At 38.4% G+C, this 21,373-nt stretch overlaps 1 protein-coding gene across 4 annotated transcripts in view; it reads left to right on the top strand.

The window, feature by feature from the left end:
* The window catches only part of LOC123516455 (receptor-type tyrosine-protein phosphatase C-like), a 173,339-nt gene that overhangs the window by 10,975 nt on the left and 140,991 nt on the right, over positions 1-21,373 (top strand). For all 4 annotated transcript variants that reach the window (XM_045275757.1, XM_045275756.1, XM_045275755.1 and 1 more), the window contains exon 3: positions 14,612-14,690. In XM_045275757.1, the coding sequence (XP_045131692.1) occupies positions 14,612-14,690 (79 nt within the window). The remainder of the gene's footprint in view (positions 1-14,611; positions 14,691-21,373) is intronic.

Raw genomic sequence — 21,373 nt, 5'->3', positions numbered from 1 at the left:
TTTTTCTCCAAGAAGTCTGTCCATCTATTCTTCACCACCCTCTCACACATCTTAGCTACCACACTTGTAAGTGACACTGGTCTATAGTTCAATGGGTCTCTCTTGTTACCTGATTTATAGATTGGGACAATGTTAGCTCTTTTCCAGTCTTGGGGCACTACACCTTCCCTTAATGAGGCATCAATTACTTCACAAACTTTTTCTGCCAATTGCTCCTGCATTCTCTTAAAATCCATCCTGATACCCCATCAGGTCCCACAGCTTTTCTCACTTCTAAACTCCCCATCATGTTCTTGATCTCCTCCACAGTTACTTGAAACTCCTTCATAATCCCTTTCTGTTCCATTACCAGTGGTTTGTCAAAAGCAGTCTCCTTTGTGAATACCTTCCGAAAGCATCCATTCATAGCCTCTGCCATTTCCTGGGATCTTCACTGCATACTCCATTTACTTCTAAACTTTCAATACTTTCTCTATTTTTGATGTTGTTGTTCACATGTCTGTAAAAAGCCTTGGTTGGTCTTTACATTTATCAATTATATCCTTTTCTTGTTTCTTTCTTTCTTCTCTTCTAATCAACACATATTCATTTCTTGCTCTTTTGTAACTTTCCCACTGCTTAATCCGTCTTTTCCTTCTCCACCTCTTCCATGCATCCTCTTTTCTTGTTCTAGCCTTTTCACATCTATCGTTAAACCAGTCCTGCTTTCCAACTTCTCTATGTTGTCTTATTGGTACAAATTTTTCTCACCTTCTTTGTATATTTTTATAAATTCCTTCCACTTTTCATTTGCTCCTTAGCACTCTTGAATTTCATCCAATTTGTCTCTTGAAAGAATTTCTTTAGGTTTCCAAAATCTGTCTTGGCATAATTCCATCTTCCCACTTTATATTCTTCATTTCTTCTAGATTTCTCTTCGTCTATCACCTTGAACTCCAAAACTGCATGATCACTCTTTGCTAAAGGGCACTCCACCCTCATCTCCTCAATGACCATTGGCTCTGTACTAAAGACCAAGTCCAGTCTTGACGATGCTCCCTCTCCTCCAAACCTAGTATCTTCTTTGACCCACTGAGTTAACACATTTTCCATTGCCAGTGTCAATAGTGTATTTCCCCATGTTGTCTCTGATCCTTCCATTGACCAGTCCTCCCAACACACCTCTTTACAATTAAAATCTCCCATCATTATAGTTCGTTCACAGCCACCCAACATTTCTTCCAGACATGTTCCTGTATCACTTATCATTTCTTCATATTCCTGTACTGACCATGCATTTGTCTTAGGTGGTACGTACACCACTATGTAGTGCCTCTTTTTCCTTCATTAGTTTCTGCTCTGATCTTTAGCACTTCTGCCTTTCCCATACCTTTTTCACTTGATCCACCTTTATATCTTTTTAACCAGCAACATCACTCCTCCTCCCATCTTACCTACTCTATTTCTTTTCCAAACATTATATTTCCTTCTCCAACCATCATCAGGTCTTCTCCTCTCTCAGTTTTGTTTCAGTAAGACCCACAATATCTGGGTTCTTGTCCTCAAGTAATCGTTGAGTTCTAAAATCCCGATATCACTCCATTTATGTTGGAATACATTACATTTCGCTCATATGTAAGTTTCTTTAGTCCTTTCTTGCTGTACTTTTCTGGGTTATGAACCACTTCCTCAGTCTCATATCCAAGATTCTCCAGAAAAACTCTTTCTTCTCCTCTTCTGTCCTCTCTTCATTTTTTTCAAAGCCTCCTTTCTCAACTCATTTAACATTTCTCTTTCCTTTTCACCGAGATCTCTTCTCAACCAAATCTTCCTTGTTGTTTCCTGCTGGGCTAGCCTCCATGACTTCTCCACCAATTCATCTACATCCTTTTGTGACTTAAGTTTGATTCTTATTGGCCTCATACCTTCTCTTGTGAACTTTCCAATTCTATGGAAGTCCTCTATTTCTTGTACTAGGTCTTTTCCTCCTCCTGCACCACATTAATGATATTATTTATCACCTTTTTATGTTTTCTCTCTCTCCATTTTACTCGGTGTCTTATCCTCCTCCACACCAAATATCACCACACATCTCTTTTTGTCTACAGTTTCCCTCACCAATGTCTCATTTGACTTAATAACCTTCACCACTTTCTCAGCTATCTTCTCTTCTATGATCTGTTGATCTATAATTTCAGCAAGGCCCAAAGTTTTCTCCCCAGACTCTTTGATTTCCTTTTCCAGACTTGCAACTTTGTAATTTACCTCCTTTCTTTCCACTTCCTGACTTTTTTTCCATTCAGCCTGCTTCTCCATCACTTTTCCTAGAGATTCTCCACATTTTTCGCAATTCACTTTAATTAGCTTAACTTCCTCTTTCAGTGCTGCATTTTCCTTCTTCATATCGGCACAGTCTTTCTTTACATTGTCATAACTCGTTTCCAGGCCCTCATACTTTTCAAACAGTTTTTCAATTTTACCTTCTAACTCCAGAATTTTCTTCACATAAGCGCTCTTCTCCATTATTCCTTGAAACCCTGTGAAGTCTGATTCATCTTTCGAGTTCACGGCCGCCATGTTGCGCAGACGTAAACAAACCAGCTGATGGCTCAAACGCAGGCTACAGTTTATATTTACCTTCACTGGACATTATTTTGCTAATCAACAGTTAACATGACTATATGGAGACGGGACAAACATTACCAGCTCCTTTCCCACCTTGGTTACTCTTAGGCAATGGTAACTGTAGAATTATAGATGATTGCTCTGTAGCTCAGCGACCACCTCCGCCATCGACGATGTCCCGTGTGTGTGTGTGTGTGTGTGTGTGTATTCACCTAGTTGTAATTTTACAGGGCCTGGGTATCATACTCGTGTGGCCCCGTCTCCATATCTACACACATCCAACTTTCCTTTAAAACTATGCACACTCCTCGCTGACACCACCTCCTCACTCAAACCATTCCACACCTCCACACATCTTTGTGGAAACTATATTTTTCACATCCTTCAGGCATATTCCCTTGGCTATCTTTTTACTATGCAATCTTGTAGTTCTATTTAAGTTTTCCTCTCTCAACATCATTTGCTCATTATCCACTTCATCCAGTACGTTCAACAGTTTATAAATCTGTATTAAATCTCCTCTTTCTCTTCTTTGTTCCAAGGTAAGCAAATTCATTTCTTTTAATCTCTCCTTATAGGTCATTTCTGCCAATTCCAGAACCATTTTTGTTGCCATTCTCTGCAATCTCTCCAACTTCCTTATATGCTTCTTTTTATAAGGGGACCAAACCACTCCAGCATATTCCAATCTTGGTCTAATTAGTACTAATTAATTTCTTCATCATATCTTTATCCATATAATGGAAGGCTAATCCAATATTTTTATCAAATTATACGTTTCTCCAAACATCTTATCAATATGAGCCTCAAACTGCCCATGGTCTTGTATTATCACTCCCAAATCCTTTTCCTTTTCCACCTTTTTCAACACTACTTCTTCACCCATCTTATATGACCCTCTTGGTCTTCACTCTTCCCATCTCCATCACATGACTTTTGCTCAGATTAAATTCCATTTGCCATCTTGCTCCACTCCCAAATCTTATCCAGATCTTCCTGTAAAATTTCACAATCTTCTTCACTCTTCACACACCTACACAACTTCGCATCATCCGCAAACAAATTAATATAACTGTTTACTCCCTCTGGCATGTATTGGTGCCAGCACTGAGCCTTGTGGGACTCCACTCTCCACCACCAACCATTCCGACTTTGCATCCCTTATTACCGTTCTCATCTCCCTCCATCTCAAGTAGTTTTCCATCCACTTTAACACTTTTCCTTTCAGTCCTCCATAAATCTCTAATTTCCATAACAGTCTCATGTGAGGTACCTTATCAAAAGCTTTCTTTAAATCCAAATATACACAGTCCATCCATCCCTCTCTCTCTTGTATTTTGTCAACCACTCTTGAATAAAAGCTCAGTAAATTTGTTACACATGACCTCCCTTTCCTAAAGCCAAATTGATGATCCGATAATAACTTATGATCCTCCAGGAACCGTATCCAATATTTCTTTATCACCCTCTCACAAATCTTACTACCACACTTGTTAGAGACACAGGTCTATAGTTAAGAGGCTCTTCCTTACTGCCTCCCTTATAAATGGGCACCACTTCAGCTCTCTTCCACTCTACTGGTACTTCCCCTGTTTCTAATGAATACCTTATAATATCATATAATGGATCAATCAATTCTTCTCTACACTCCTTCAATAATTTTCCTGAAACTTCATCTGGTCCCATCGCTTTTTTTTTTTTTTTAATTCACTGTTTGATCTCTCAGTCTCTCAGACAGCCAGATTACACCACGACTCAGACTCATTATTTCCATCTTATATCTGAGACCACACACACCACACAACAACTCACAACTCTTTACATGTCCTCTCACTGCTATAACTCTCTAAACAGACACATATCTCCACATCAATAATCATCTTTTTCCACGCTCTAACCTAACCACTCTCCTTTTGTGTGTGTTGTGTGTGTGTGTGTGTGTGTGTGTGTGTGTGTGTGTGTGTGTGTGTGTGTGTGTGTGTATTTACCTAATTGTATTTACCTAATTGTAACATACGGGAAAAGAGCTATGCTCGTGTTGTCCCGTCTCCATATCTATTAATGTCCAGCTTTTCTTAAAATCATGAATATTCCTTGCGTTGACCACTTCCACGTCTAAACTATTCCATGCTTCCACCCTTCTATGAGGGAAGCTATATTTTTTCACATCTCTCCTATAAGTGGCCATTTTAGTTTTTCCCATGCCCTCTCGACATTCTTTCATTCCACATACACAGATCTTCCCTATCCATTTTTCCATGCCAATCATCACTCTGTATATTGCTATCAGGTCTCCCCCTTCTCTTCTGTTTTCCAGGGTCGGAAGTTGCATTCTTTTCAGTCTGTCTTCATAAGTCAAATCTCTTAAGTCAGGCACCATTTTGTTGCAGCCCTCTGTACTTTCTCTAGTTTCCTTATGTGTTTCTTTAAGTTCGAGCCCACTGTATTGTTGCATATTCAAGCCTTGGTCTTATCATTGCAGTAATTATTTTCTTCATCATTTCTTCATCTAAATATATGAACGCCACTCTTATGTTCCTCAATAAGTTCAATACTTCTCCAATTATTTTGTTTATATGTCTCTCTGGCGATAGGTCATTGGTAATTGTCACCCCAAGGTCTTTTTCTTCATGACTGGTTTTATGTCTTCATTTCCTATCTTGTACATACTCCTGATTCTTCTTTCACTCTTGCCAAACTCTATTTTCTTGCATTTTGTCGTGTTGAACTCCATTTGCCATGTACAGCTCCATTTCCATATTCTGTCCAAGTCTTCCTGGAGTAGTTCGCAATCTTTGTCACATCTCACTTTTCTTAACAATTTTGCATCGTCTGCAAATAGGCTCACATAACTGGACACCCCATCCACCATGTCATTTATGTAGACTGCAAACATTACTGGTGCCAACACTGATCCCTGTGGAACTCCACTCTCCACCAAGCCCCATTCTGATGGTCTGTCCTTAATTATTGTTCTCATTTCTCTTCCTACCAAAAGTCTTCCATCCATTTTAGTAAACTGCCATGCACTCCTCCTACCATTTCAAGTTTCCAGATCAGTCTCCGGTGTGGTACCTTATCAAAGGCCTTTTTTAAATCCAGATATATTCCATCAGCCCAACCATCTCTTTCCTGTATTACATCTATCACCCTCGAATAGTAACATATCAGGTTTGTCGTGCATGAACGCCCTTTTCTAAAACCAAATTGACACTCACAAAGTATGTCATTTTTCTCCAAGAAGTCTGTCCATCTATTCTTCACCACCCTCTCACACATCTTAGCTACCACACTTGTAAGTGACACTGGTCTATAGTTCAATGGGTCTCTTGTTACCTGATTTATAAATTGGGACAATGTTAGCTCTTTTCCAGTCTTGGGGCACTACACCTTCCCTTAATGAGGCATCAATTACTTCACAAACTTTTTCTGCCAGTTGCTCCTGCATTCTCTTAAAATCCATCCTGATACCCCATCAGGTCCCACAGCTTTTCTCACTTCTAAACTCCCCATCATATTCTTGATCTCCTCCACAGTTACTTGAAACTCCTTCATAATCCCTTTCTGTTCCATTACCAGTGGTTTGTCAAAAGCAGTCTCCTTTGTGAATACCTTCCGAAAGCATCCATTCATAGCCTCTGCCATTTCCTGGGATCTCACTGCATACTCCATTTACTTCTAAACTTTCAATACTTTCTATTTTTGATGTTGTTGTTCACATGTCTGTAAAAAGCCTTGGTTGGTCTTTACATTTATCAATTATATCCTTTTCTTGTTTCTTTCTTTCTTCTCTTCTAATCAACACATATTCATTTCTTGCTCTTTTGTAACTTTCCCACTGCTTAATCCGTCTTTTCCTTCTCCACCTCTTCCATGCATCCTCTTTTCTTGTTCTAGCCTTTTCACATCTATCGTTAAACCAGTCCTGCTTTCCAACTTTCTATGTTGTCTTATTGGTACAAATTTTTCTCACCTTCTTTGTATATTTTTATAAATTCCTTCCACTTTTCATTTGCTCCTTAGCACTCTTGAATTTCATCCAATTTGTCTCTTGAAAGAATTTCTTTAGGTTTCCAAAATCTGTCTTGGCATAATTCCATCTTCCCACTTTATATTCTTCATTTCTTCTAGATTTCTCTTCATCTATCACCTTGAACTCCAAAACTGCATGATCACTCTTTGCTAAAGGGCACTCCACCCTCATCTCCTCAATGACCATTGGCTCTGTACTAAAGACCAAGTCCAGTCTTGACGATGCTCCTCTCCTCCAAACCTAGTATCTTCTTTGACCCACTGAGTTAACACATTTTCCATTGCCAGTGTCAATAGTGTATTTCCCATGTTGTCTCTGATCCTTCCATTGACCAGTCCTCCCAACACACCTCTTTACAATTAAAATCTCCCATCATTATAGTTCGTTCACAGCCACCCAACATTTCTTCCAGACATGTTCCTGTATCACTTATCATTTCTTCATATTCCTGTACTGACCATGCATTTGTCTTAGGTGGTACGTACACCACTATGTAGTGCCTCTTTTTCCTTCATTAGTTTCTGCTCTGATCTTTAGCACTTCTGCCTTTCCCATACCTTCTTTCACTTGATCCACCTTTATATCTTTTTAACCAGCAACATCACTCCTCCTCCCATCTTACCTACTCTATTTCTTTTCCAAACATTATATTTCCTTCTCCAACCATCATCAGGTCTTCTCTCTCTCAGTTTTGTTTCAGTAAGACCCACAATATCTGGGTTCTTGTCCTCAAGTAATCGTTGAGTTCTAAAATCCCGATATCACTCCATTTATGTTGGAATACATTACATTCCGCTCATATGTAAGTTTCTTTAGTCCTTTCTTGCTGTACTTTTCTGGGTTATGAACCACTTCCTCAGTCTCATATCCAAGATTCTCCAGAAAACTCTTTCTTTTCCTCTTCTGTCCTCTCTTCATTTTTTTTCAAAGCCTCCTTTCTCAACTCATTTAACATTTCTCTTTCCTTTTCACCGAGATCTCTTCTCAACCAAATCTTCCTTGTTGTTTCCTGCTGGGCTAGCCTCCATGACTTCTCCACCAATTCATCTACATCCTTTTGTGACTTAAGTTTGATTCTTATTGGCCTCATACCTTCTCCTGTGAACTTTCCAATTCTATGGAAGTCCTCTATTTCTTGTACTAGGTCTTTTCCTCCTCCTGCACCACATTAATGATATTATTTATCACCTTTTTATGTTTTTTCTCTCTCCATTTTACTCGGTGTCTTATCCTCCTCCACACCAAATATCACCACACATCTCTTTTTGTCTACAGTTTCTCACCAATGTCTCATTTGACTTAATAACCTTCACCACTTTCTCAGCAATCTTCTCTTCTATGATCTGTTGATCTATAATTTCAGCAAGGCCCAAAGTTTTCTCCCAGACTCTTTGATTTCCTTTTCCAGACTTGCAACTTTGTAATTTACCTCCTTTCTTTCCACTTCCTGACTTTTTTCCATTCAGCCTGCTTCTCCATCACTTTTCCTAAAGATTCTCCACATTTGTCACAATTCACTTTAATTAACTTAACTTCCTCTTTCAGTATTGCATTTTCTTTCTTCATATCACTCTTTCATTACATTGTCATAACTCGTTTCCAGGCCCCATACTTTTCAAACAGTTTTCAATTTTACCTTCCTGTTTTTTTTTTTTGTGTGTTTCACTGTTTGATCTCTCAGTCTCTGATGAGACAGCCACTTATTCTCAACTCAGAGCTCATTATTTCCATCTCATCCTGAGACCACACACACCACACACACATCAAGGTCACAACTCCTCATTTACATATCTCTTCTGCTATGAACACTCACAAAGGAGACACCATATCTTTTATCATGTGTCTGTCTGTGTGTGTGTGTGTGTGTGTGTGTGTGTGTGTATTTACCTAGTTGTATTTACCTAGTTGTAGTTTTACAGGGCCTGGGCTTTATGCTCATGTGGTCCCGTCTCCATATCTACACTTATCCAATTTTTCTTTAAAACTATGTACACTCTTTGCTGATACCACTTCCTCACTCAAACTGTTCCAAGTCTCAACACATCTTTGCGGAAACTAAATTTTTAACATCTCTCAGACATCGTCCCTTCCTTAGTTTCTTACTATGCGATCTTGTGCTTCTAAAGTCATATTCTTCTCTCAGGATCAGTTTCTCATTATCCACTTCATCCATTCCGTTAATCAATTTATAAACTTGTATCAGATCTCTCTCTCTTCTCTGCTCCAAGGTTGGTAGATCCATTGCCTTTAGTCTCTCCTCATATGCCATCCCTTTAAATTCTGGAACCATTCTTGTAGCCATTTTTGTAGTCTCTAATTTTCTTATGTGTTTCTTTTTATGGGAGTCCACACAACTCCTGCATATTCCAATCTAGGTCTTATTTTAGTACTTATCAATTTCTTCATCATTTCCTTGTCCATATAGTGAAATGCTACTCCAATATTCCTTAGCAAATTATACGTCTCTCTGAAAATTCTATCAATATGGCTTACCGGTTGATTATTTTCTTCCATTGTCACTCCCAAGTCCTTTTCCTTTTTTCCTTTTTCTAGTTCTACTCCATCTCCCATCTTATAGATTCCCACTGGTCGTTTTTCACTTTTTCCCATTTCCATGACATGGCTTTTGTCCACATTGAATTCCATCTCCCATTTTTTGCTCCATTTCCAGATCTTGTTTAAGTCTTCCTGTAGTATTTCACAATCCTCTTTTTGTTTAATGACTCTGCACAGTTTCGCATCGTCCGCAAACAGATTTATGTAGCTGTTCACTCCCTCTGGCATGTCATTTATATATACGAGAAAAAGTATTGGTGCCAATACTGACCCCTGTGGCACTCCGCTGTCTACTGTTCTCCACTTGGACTTCATATCTTTAACTATCGTCCTTATTTCTCTCCCCCTTAAGTAATTCTTCATCCATCTCAATGTGCTTCCTTTTAAGCCACCCTTCTCCTCTAACTTCCATAGTAATCTTTCATGTGGCACTTTATCAAAAGCCTTTTTTAGATCTAAATAAATACAGTCAACCCATCCCTCTCTCTCTTGTACTTTATCAACTATTCTAGAGTAGAAACTCAATAAATTTGTCACACATGACCGACCTTTTCTAAAACCAAATTGGCTATTTGATAATATTTTGTTGTCTTCAAGAAACTTGATCCATTGCTTCTTTATTACTTTTCACACATCTTGCATATTACACTAGTTAGTGATACCGGTCTGTAATTTAAAGGTTCTTCCTTCCTTCCGCTCTTATATATGGGAACCACCTCAGCTCTTTTCCACTCCACTGGCACTGTTCCATTTTCTATTGAGCATTTTATGATGTTGTATATTGGACTTGCTAGTTCTTCCCTACATTCTTTCAGTATTCTGCCTGAGACTTCATCCGGTCCCATTGCCTTTTCCTCATCCAATTCCGTCATCAACTTTTTTATTTCAAGCTTGGTTACTTTAATCTCTTTCATATAGACAGTCTCTCTATTACCCTGTGGTCTTTCAAATTTGGATTCCTTAGTAAAGACCTCATGAAATTTACTATTTAACAGTTCTGCCATACTTTTTGGGTCTTCCACCTTTCCGTTTTCTCCTTTTAACCTTTCTATTGTTTCTTTTTGTCTTATTTTTCCATTTATGAATCTGTAGAACAATTTTGGTTGTTCCTTACATTTTTCGACAATGTCCTTTTCATAGTTCTTTTCTTCTTCCTTTCTCATCTTAGCATATTCATTTCTTGCTGTTTTGAAGTTTTCCTTATTTTCTGGATTTCTGTTTCTTCTCCACCTTTTCCATGCTCCATCTCGTTTCTCCTTTGCCCTAGCACATCTTGCATTAAACCAATCTTTCTTGTGTGTGTGTGTGTGTGTGTTTGATTATAATTTCTTATAATACAAGAACCTTCATTACTTGCTTCTTTTCTCATTTCAACATCCACTTTGTTTTTTTTTTTTTGTTTTTTTTTTTTTTTTTTTTTTTTTTCTTTGTTTTTTTTTTTTTGTTTTTTTTTTTTTTGTTTTCCCTTTTTTTTTCCTTTTTTATCATTATTGTTATTTTTATATTCATTTGTAATTTTTTTTATTGTTTTTTTTTTATTTTTTTTTTGAAGTCTCTCTCTTATTTGTTTTCCCTCAATGTCTTCCTTTTATGTCTCATGTATGTTCCATTACTCATGTTTTGATCACTCAACACAGTCCATTCTCCATAGTCTTCATCTCTTTCTCTCTCTCTCTTTTTTTCTTTTCTCTTCTCTCTTTTGTTTTCTGTGTGTGTGTGTGTGTGTGTGTGTGTGTGTGTGTGTGTGTGTGTGTGTGTGTATTTACCTAATTGTATTTACCTAATTGTAACATACGGAAAAGAGCTATGCTCGTGTTGTCCCGTCTCCATATCTATTAATGTCCAGCTTTTTCTTAAAATCATGAATATTCCTTGCGTTGACCACTTCCACGTCTAAACTATTCCATGCTTCCACCCTTCTATGAGGGAAGCTATATTTTTCACATCTCTCCTATAAGTGGCCATTTTAGTTTTTTCCCATGCCCTCTCGACATTCTTTCATTCCACATACACAGATCTTCCCTATCCATTTTTCCATGCCAATCATCACTCTGTATATTGCTATCAGGTCTCCCTTTCTCTTCTGTTTTCCAGGGTCGGAAGTTGCATTCTTTTCAGTCTGTCTTCATAAGTCAAATCTCTTAAGTCAGGCACCATTTTTGTTGCAGCCCTCTGTACTTTCTCTAGTTTCCTTATGTGTTTCTTTAAGTTCGAGCCCACTGTATTGTTGCATATTCAAGCCTCGGTCTTATCATTGCAGTAATTATTTTCTTCATCATTTCTTCATCTAAATATACGAACGCCACTCTTATGTTCCTCAATAAGTTCAATACTTCTCCAATTATTTTGTTTATATGTCTCTCTGGCGATAGGTCATTGGTAATTGTCACCCCAAGGTCTTTTTCTTCATGACTGGTTTTATGTCTTCATTTCCTATCTTGTACATACTCCTGATTCTTCTTTCACTCTTGCCAAACTCTATTTTCTTGCATTTTGTCGTGTTGAACTCCATTTGCCATGTACAGCTCCATTTCCATATTCTGTCCAAGTCTTCCTGGAGTAGTTCGCAATCTTTGTCACATCTCACTTTTCTTAACAATTTTGCATCGTCTGCAAATAGGCTCACATAACTGGACACCCCATCCACCATGTCATTTATGTAGACCGCGAACATTACTGGTGCCAACACTGATCCCTGTGGAACTCCACTCTCCACCAAGCCCCATTCTGATGGTCTGTCCTTAATTATTGTTCTCATTTCTCTTCCTACCAAAAGTCTTCCATCCATTTTAGTAAACTGCCATGCACTCCTCCTACCATTTCAAGTTTCCAGATCAGTCTCCGGTGTGGTACCTTATCAAAGGCCTTTTTTAAATCCAGATATATTCCATCAGCCCAACCATCTCTTTCCTGTATTACATCTATCACCCTCGAATAGTAACATATCAGGTTTGTCGTGCATGAACGCCCTTTTCTAAAACCAAATTGACACTCACAAAGTATGTCATTTTTCTCCAAGAAGTCTGTCCATCTATTCTTCACCACCCTCTCACACATCTTAGCTACCACACTTGTAAGTGACACTGGTCTATAGTTCAATGGGTCTCTCTTGTTACCTGATTTATAGATTGGGACAATGTTAGCTCTTTTCCAGTCTTGGGGCACTACACCTTCCCTTAATGAGGCATCAATTACTTCACAAACTTTTTCTGCCAGTTGCTCCTGCATTCTCTTAAAATCCATCCTGATACCCCATCAGGTCCCACAGCTTTTCTCACTTCTAAACTCCCCATCATATTCTTGATCTCCTCCACAGTTACTTGAAACTCCTTCATAATCCCTTTCTGTTCCATTACCAGTGGTTTGTCAAAAGCAGTCTCCTTTGTGAATACCTTCCGAAAGCATCCATTCATAGCCTCTGCCATTTCCTGGGATCTTCACTGCATACTCCATTTACTTCTAAACTTTCAATACTTTCTCTATTTTTGATGTTGTTGTTCACATGTCTGTAAAAAGCCTTGGTTGGTCTTTACATTTATCAATTATATCCTTTTCTTGTTTCTTTCTTTCTTCTCTTCTAATCAACACATATTCATTTCTTGCTCTTTTGTAACTTTCCCACTGCTTAATCCGTCTTTTCCTTCTCCACCTCTTCCATGCATCCTCTTTTCTTGTTCTAGCCTTTTCACATCTATCGTTAAACCAGTCCTGCTTTCCAACTTCTATGTTGTCTTATTGGTACAAATTTTTCTCACCTTCTTTGTATATTTTTATAAATTCCTTCCACTTTTCATTTGCTCCTTAGCACTCTTGAATTTCATCCAATTTGTCTCTTGAAAGAATTTCTTTAGGTTTCCAAAATCTGTCTTGGCATAATTCCATCTTCCCACTTTATATTCTTCATTTCTTCTAGATTTCTCTTCATCTATCACCTTGAACTCCAAAACTGCATGATCACTCTTTGCTAAAGGGCACTCCACCCTCATCTCCTCAATGACCATTGGCTCTGTACTAAAGACCAAGTCCAGTCTTGACGATGCTCCCTCTCCTCCAAACCTAGTATCTTCTTTGACCCACTGAGTTAACACATTTTCCATTGCCAGTGTCAATAGTGTATTTCCCATGTTGTCTCTGATCCTTCCATTGACCAGTCCTCCCAACACACCTCTTTACAATTAAAATCTCCCATCATTATAGTTCGTTCACAGCCACCCAACATTTCTTCCAGACATGTTCCTGTATCACTTATCATTTCTTCATATTCCTGTACTGACCATGCATTTGTCTTAGGTGGTACGTACACCACTATGTAGTGCCTCTTTTTCCTTCATTAGTTTCTGCTCTGATCTTTAGCACTTCTGCCTTTCCCATACCTTCTTTCACTTGATCCACCTTTATATCTTCTTTAACCAGCAACATCACTCCTCCTCCCATCTTACCTACTCTATTTCTTTTCCAAACATTATATTTCCTTCTCCAACCATCATCAGGTCTTCTCTCTCTCAGTTTTGTTTCAGTAAGACCCACAATATCTGGGTTCTTGTCCCTCAAGTAATCGTTGAGTTCTAAAATGTGTGTGTGTGTGTGTGTGTGTGTGTGTGTGTGTGTGTGTGTGTGTGTGTGTGTGTGTGTGTGTGTGTGTGTGTGTGTGTGTGTGTGTTTACTAGCCCATTCTATGTCCCTCTCTGTATATCAATGTTTAATTTTCTCTTAAAATCGTGTATAAACTTTTCACACACCACCTCTGTCCAGTCCTTCCATATACATATATATATATATATATATATATATATATATATATATATATATATATATATATATATATATATATATATATATATATATATATATATATATATATATATTATATATATATATTTATATATATATATATATATATATATATATATATATATATATATATATATATATATATATATATCACCTCTAGGGAAGCTGTTTTCTTGAAGTCTCTTCTGTAGTTGTCTTTTCTGAGTTTTAATCCATGTCGTCTTGTGTGTGTGCGTGTGTGTGTGCGCTAGACGCATCTTCTTGATTGCTTTAAAATATTGAGGCTTCTTTTTTAACTTCCTTTTTCTAATAAGCTGAATTTATTTGTTTTTTTTTTTTTTAGTGATATGGAACATTTGCTACCTTATTTCCTGAATTCACTCTAATAGTAGTAGTTATTGTTATTATTTATGAATATTGCCTTGAACATCAACACAACACTGAAGTAAATGTTACTATAAGGATTAGATTTTTCCTAGTCATGAAGAGACTTGCCATTAGACAAGTTGGGTGTAAATCTAGCCAGTCACAGAAATTTTTCTCATTACCTAATTATGTAATTTGGTGTCATTTTTCTTCCTTTGTTTTATATCACACCTTTATCTTCCTCCAAATCTCTTTCTTTAGAAATTCGCCCTGAGATAGAGATGACAAATGATGGTGGTCAGATACAAGTTTCCTGGAATAACTTGAACTGCACTGAAGGGTAAGTTGAAGACTGGTTAAGAGTTTATAGGAAGAGTATAATATGGTATAAGAAAAAAAGTCACAATATGTAAATTTTTCTTTAGCTGGAGTTAAAAATTAACATTTAGTATACTCAAAAGCATTGTGAATTTTTATTTATTTTACTTTATTATTATCATTATTATCATTATTATTATTCATTTATTTATTTATTTTATTTTACCCTACAGCGCCTGTATGTGTACTTGAAGAGTAGGGCCGCAGGCAATTTCATTTTTAGTGGTATCCATATTAAAGTCCATATCACCACCTAAACACATCTTTGGTGTAAGGCAATTACACCTCCACATAGAACCTGCGTACCATGGTGACATGATGTCACCAAATGACAATGTTTCAAGATGGCACATGGGATTCGAACCTACGCATGGATGTCTGTTCAATCCCATGCTTATCCACTATGCCATCACTTCCCTTTTAAATTAATGTAGAATATAAATGCACACTTAGCTGATATTCCCATAAATTCAGATTGCTAATCAATGGTGTTTTCGCACATCTTCGAGTGCACGGCACATACCAAGGAATATACAGAGAGGAAGTTTTGGTATGGGTTAAAGTTTGAAGGACAGCGACGGTGCTGCCATCTGTTGAAAGCGAGTACTTTCATAGAAAACGTTGTTAGGAGTAACTTAAAATTTCTCCCATGCTTCCTCCCCCACCCCCTATTTTTCCCTGCATTTTCTCGTGGTTATGAACTTATAAGGCAAATAAAACATATATATATATATATATATATATATATATATATATATATATATATATATATATATATATATATATTCTGCCGCCCGCCTGGGCTACACCATACTCTTTACTTGCATCGCATACATTGACTGTCTTGTGACCACTTCTGCCCTTGGTCTGAGGCCATGGAACATTTCCTGCTTCAATGCCCATGCCTCATCTCAACATACTGCATTACGTGCTCTCCGCCTGGCCATCACACACTGACCTGCCTCTTGGCAGCTCAGGTGTCCACCTCCTGGCATACCTGCTATCCTTCGCCTTATTTGTGTACCTTGAGAAAGATCGGTCAGCTACTGTGATACACACAGGACTACCCCAGGGCTCATAAGGATCCAAAAGAGGCCACGAAGATCTGTGGATCCTTATGAGCCCTGGGGTAGTCCTGTGTGGGTATCACAGGCGTGGTAGCTGGCCGGTCTTCCTCAAGAAGGCACAAGTAAGGCGAAGGACAGCAGGTTGCCAGGAGAGGTGGATGCCTGAGGCTGCCAGGAGGGTGGGCAGGTTGAGTGTTGTGATGGCCAGGGCGGAGAGCCGGGAGTGTAATGCACTATGTTGAGAGAAGAGGCGTGGGCATTGAAGCAGGAATTGTTCCATGGACTCAGGGGTAGTCCTACACCAAGTGCAGAAGGGGTCACAAGATAGACGTAGGTGGTGCAAGTGAGCACTGAGCGTGGTGTGGCCCAGGCGGAGGCGGGTGATGGCTGATGTGCCTTGTGCTCCTTCCCATGACTGACTGACTGTTTGAATCAAGGATTCTAGGGAGGATATACGGGTTCAATGGGCAGGCTGGAGGTATTGATTAGGGAACTTCACTTCCAACAGATGGCACGCGGGTCGTAGGTAGTAAGGGGGTGAGGGATGGGGGTGATCCATCAGCGGGGGAGGATGAGCACTGTTACAAGATTCAAACAGTCAGTCAGTCACGGGAAGGAGCACAAGGCACATCAACCATTGCCCGCCTCTGCCTGGGCCACACCACGCTCAGTGCTCACTTGCATCGCCTACGTCAGTCTTGTGACCCCTTCTGCCCTTGGTGTAGGACTACCCGTGATGCCATGGAACATTTCCTGCTTCAATGCCACCACTCCTCTCAACATACTGCATTACGCTCCCGGCTCTCCGTCCTGGCCATCACAACACTCGACCTGACCATCTTCTTGGCGGTCTCAGGCTTCTACCTTTCCTAGCACCTGCTGTCCTTCGCCTTACTTGTACCTTCTCGAGGAAGACCGGCCAGCTACCTTGCATGTGATATCCACACAGGAGTACCCCAGGACTCATAAGGATCCATAGATTTTCATGGCCTCTTTTGAATCCTTATGAGCCCTGGGGTAGTCCTGTGTGGGTATCACAGGTGTGGTAGCTGGCCTTCTTTTAAGAACAAGTAATAAGACAGCAGGTTGTTAGGAAAGGTGGACGCCTGAGGCCGCCAAGAGGATGGGCAGGTGTGAGTGTGGCCAGGGCGGAGAGAGCTGTAATGCAGTATGTTGAGAGGAGGCGTGGGCATTGAAGCAGGAAATGTTCCATGGCCTCAGGGTAGTCCACACCAAGGGCAGAAGTGGTCACAAAACAAACGTGGCGATGCAAGTAAGGAGTATGGTGTGGCCCAGGCGGAGGGCAGAAATATATATATATATATATATATATATATATATATATATATATATATATATATATATATATATATATATATATGAACATGTTTTATTTGCCTTATAAGTTCATAACCACGAGAAAATGCAGGGAAAAATAAGGGGAGTGGGAGGAAGCATGGGAGAAATTTTAAGTTACTCCTAATAATGTTTTCTATGAAATTACTTGCTTCCAACAGATGGCAGCACCGTCGCTGCCCTCCAAACTTTAACCCACACCAAAACTTCCTCTCTGTATATTCCTTGTTTGAATCTTGTAATGGCGCTCATCCTTCCCTGCTGATGGACCCTCCCATCCCTCACTCCCTTACTACCTGCGACCCGCGTGCCATCTGTTAGAAGCGAAGTTCCCTAATCAATTCCTCCAACCCGCCCAAGGAATATACAGAGAGGAAGTTTTGGTGTGGGTTCAATAATTTACCTGAAACTTCATCTGGCCCCATCGCTTTATCATCTTTAAGTTCCTCCAACATTTTATATAACTCCTTTTTAGGTATCTTAATGTCATCCATGCACATTTCCTTCCACATTTTGAGGCTTTACAAACATTGTTTACTTGTTGAAACCTATCATTTAGCAATTCCGCGATATTCTTAGGGTCATCTACTATTCCTTGCTCTCCTTTTAATCTTTCAATGGACTCTCTCTTTTTAAGTTTACCATTTATGAACCTGTTAAACAATTTTGGATGTTCCTTACTCTTGTCTACAATATCTTTTTCAAATTTTCTTTCTTCCTCCCTCCTTACCCTCCCATTTCTCGCCACTCTATAATTCTCCTTATTTAGTATGTTCCTGTTCTTTTTCCATCTTTTACAAGCCACATCTCTCTTTTCTTTAGCCTTAACACAAGTTGCATTAAACCAATCCTTTCTTCCTTCCTCTCTCGGTTTATACTTTGGTACAAATTTCATAACTCCTTTTTTATAATATTTCATAAAAATCTCATATTTTGTTTGCACTTCTCTGATTTGTAACATCTCCCAATCTAATGTTCTAAAATAATTTTTCAAATTTTCTGTGTCCATCTTTCTATAATTCAATCCACCACTCCTGTATGTCTCATCTCTCCTTCGCTGTGTTATTGCTATCTGCATTTCCATAACCACATGATCACTCTTCCCAATGGACATTTATATTGTATATCCCACATAGGTACACTTCTCGTGTTAACACCAAATCCAGTCTAGCCGGTTCATCATCTCCTCTATATCTAGTATTTTCTTTCACCCTCTGTTCCATCATATTTTCCATCATTAGATTAAGAATCTCTCTCCCATGCTTCCTCTCCAACACCACTTACTAGATTTTCCCAATCCACTTCTTACAATTAAAATCTACTAGTATCACCTTTCTTTTTCAGTTAATACACTTTCCAAACTCTGTAAAGTATCCTTTATCATATTGTCGTATTCCCTTAATGTCCAAGAATTTGTTTTAGGAGGTACATAGGTCACCATGATTATTAATTCTTTTCCATCATATTTTAACCTTATGCTTATCACTTCTGTGTTGTTCTTCCCATACCAAACCTTATCCACATTTATCTCCTTCCTTGTCATAATCATAACTCCTCCTCCACCTTTACCCTCTCTGTCCTTTCTCCATATATTATATTTATTATCCAAATTTACCTTTATTTTTGCATGTAATTTTGTCTCAGTCAAAACACACTATATCAGGCTTCTCCATCACATAGTCTTGCAATTCCAATCTACTTGACAGTATCCCATCTATATTAGTATACATTACGGTCCACCTACTGCTCCCTCTAGGGGTTCCTCTGCATTCCTTCTTTCCACATACCATTTTCTGACTCTCTCTCCTATAACTCTCCAAAAAAACTTTTCCTTTTCCTCTTCAGACCGTTCATCATTTTTCCTTCTCGCCTCTTCCAACAATTCATTATATCTTCTCTCTTCCTCATTTCTATTTTTTCTTACGTACATGTGTGTGTGTGTGTGTGTGTGTGTGTGTGTGTGTGTGTGTGTGTGTGTGTGTGTGTGTGTGTATTTACCTAGTTGTATTGTACAGGGTTTGAGCTAGGCTCATAATGTTCTGTCTCCATGTTTCCATTTATCTAATTTTTCCTTAAAGTTATGCACATTAAGTGCTGTAACAATTTCATTATCCAATGCATTCCACTTTTCCACTGTTCTGTCTTGAAAACTGTATGTTCCAATATCCTTCACACACTGCCTCATCCTGATCTTTTCATGTCCTCTTGTGCTTCCATCTTCTTCTGTCAACAGCACCAGGTCTTCTTTGTCTATCTTTTCAATGCCATTGACTATCTTGTATATTGTTATTAGATCCCCATGTTGTCTTCAATCTTGTAAGGTTGGCAGTCCCATTTTCTTCAGTCATTCTTCATATGTTAAGTCCTTTAATTCCAGCACTATCTTTGTAGCAATTTTCTGTATCAGAGCCCAGAGACCACAGCAACGCTGCATATTCCAGCCTTGGACGTATCATGCTTGCGATGATTTTTTTCATCATATCTTTGTCCATGTATTGAAATGCCACTTTAATATTAGTCAACATTTTATATAATAATCCAAATATCTTGCTTATGTGTTGATCACTCCTAGATCTTTTTCCTCTTTAGTCTTCATTATTTGCTCCTCTCCCATCAAATAGTCTCATGCCGGTCGTCTTTTACTCTTTCCTAGTTACATTATGTGACATTTCTTGGCATTAAACTCTTCCTGCTCCACTTATAGATCTTGTTTATATCTTCCTGCAACAGAAGACAGTCCTCCATGGTGTTGATAACTCTTAGCAGCTTTGCACCATCAGCAAATAAATTCATGTAACTGTTTACATAAATCTGAAACATAATGGGGGCTAACACTGACCCTTGTGGCACACCAGTAGTTACCTGACCCCAAGATGAGTATGTATCTCTGATCACAGTTCTCATTTCCCTATCCTTCAAATAATCTCTTGTCCATTGTAGCTAAGTTCCTTGCAGTCCTACTATGTTCTCTAGTTTCCAAAGTAGTCTTCCATGAGGGACTTTATCAAAAGCCTTTTTAATATCCAGGTATACTGTGTCCACCCATCCATCTCTGTTTTCCAGTCCTGCAATAACTCTTAAGTAGAAGCTTAATAAGTTTGATACACATGACTACCCTGTCCTGAACCCAAAATTGTCTGTTCGATATGACTTGCTCTTCTTCTAGAAATTTGACTCATTTTTCTTTGATAATTACTTCACACAACTTCCCTACGACACTTGTAAGTGACACTGGTCTGTAGTTTAGGGGTTCAGTTGCCTTTCCTCCTTTAAATATCGGAATTACGGTGGCTCTCTTCTATTCTAGTGAAGCTTTTCCTTCATTTATTGAATTTGTAATTATTTCCCAAATTGGATCCAGTAGTTGGTCTTTACATTCTTTTAACACCCAGACTGATACACCATCTGGCCCCATACTTTTCTGACCTCCAATTATCCAATAATCTTCCAATATCCTCTTTGTGCACTGCGATCTCCTGTAATCCTTGGCAATCCCATGTCTTAATATAATAGGTTCTGTGAAATCATTTGTAGTGAACACCGTTTTGAAGCTCTCATTCATTATTTCACACATTTCCTTGTCTGTTTGGTATGTCTTTCCTTCTTTAATTATTTTTTCAACTGTTTCCTTGTTCTTTGTTTTGCCATTTATAAACTTTTAGAAAAATTTGGGTTCTTCTTTGCCTCTATTCACCACATCTTTCTCAAAGATTCTTTCTTCCTCTCTCCTTACTCTAATATATTAATTTCTGTCATCTTTGTACTGCCGTCTGTTATAGTCATTTCTCTGTTTTATGAGTTTCTTCCACGCTTTATTTTTTGCCTTCAGCTTGTATGCATCTAGCATTGTACCAAACATGTATTTTTTTCTTAACTCTATAAACAGGTACAAATTTTTTTACTCCATTATATTTCTATAAGATTATGTTATATTTCCCATGTACTATCTTTCTATACATAATATTTCTCTTTTCAATATCAGCAAAATAATCCTTAATTTTTCAAAATCTACTCTTGCATAATTTAATCTCTCCTTTGTAATCATATCTGTAACTTATCCCATCTTCCTTCTGAATTTACATCTCTAATGTCACTTGATCACTTCTTCCCATTGGATTAAGGCATTATATGATTGAAGGGGGCTCTGGTTTCTTTGTAAATACTAGGTGTATTTATCTAGTTGTATTTAACTAGATGTATTGTACAGGGTTCGAGCGGGGCT

This window comes from Portunus trituberculatus, chromosome 41 (assembly GCF_017591435.1).
Source record: "Portunus trituberculatus isolate SZX2019 chromosome 41, ASM1759143v1, whole genome shotgun sequence".
NCBI lineage: Eukaryota > Metazoa > Arthropoda > Malacostraca > Decapoda > Portunidae > Portunus > Portunus trituberculatus.
The sequence above is the reverse complement of the archived record's forward strand: the minus strand, read 5'-3'. Positions and strand labels throughout refer to the sequence as shown.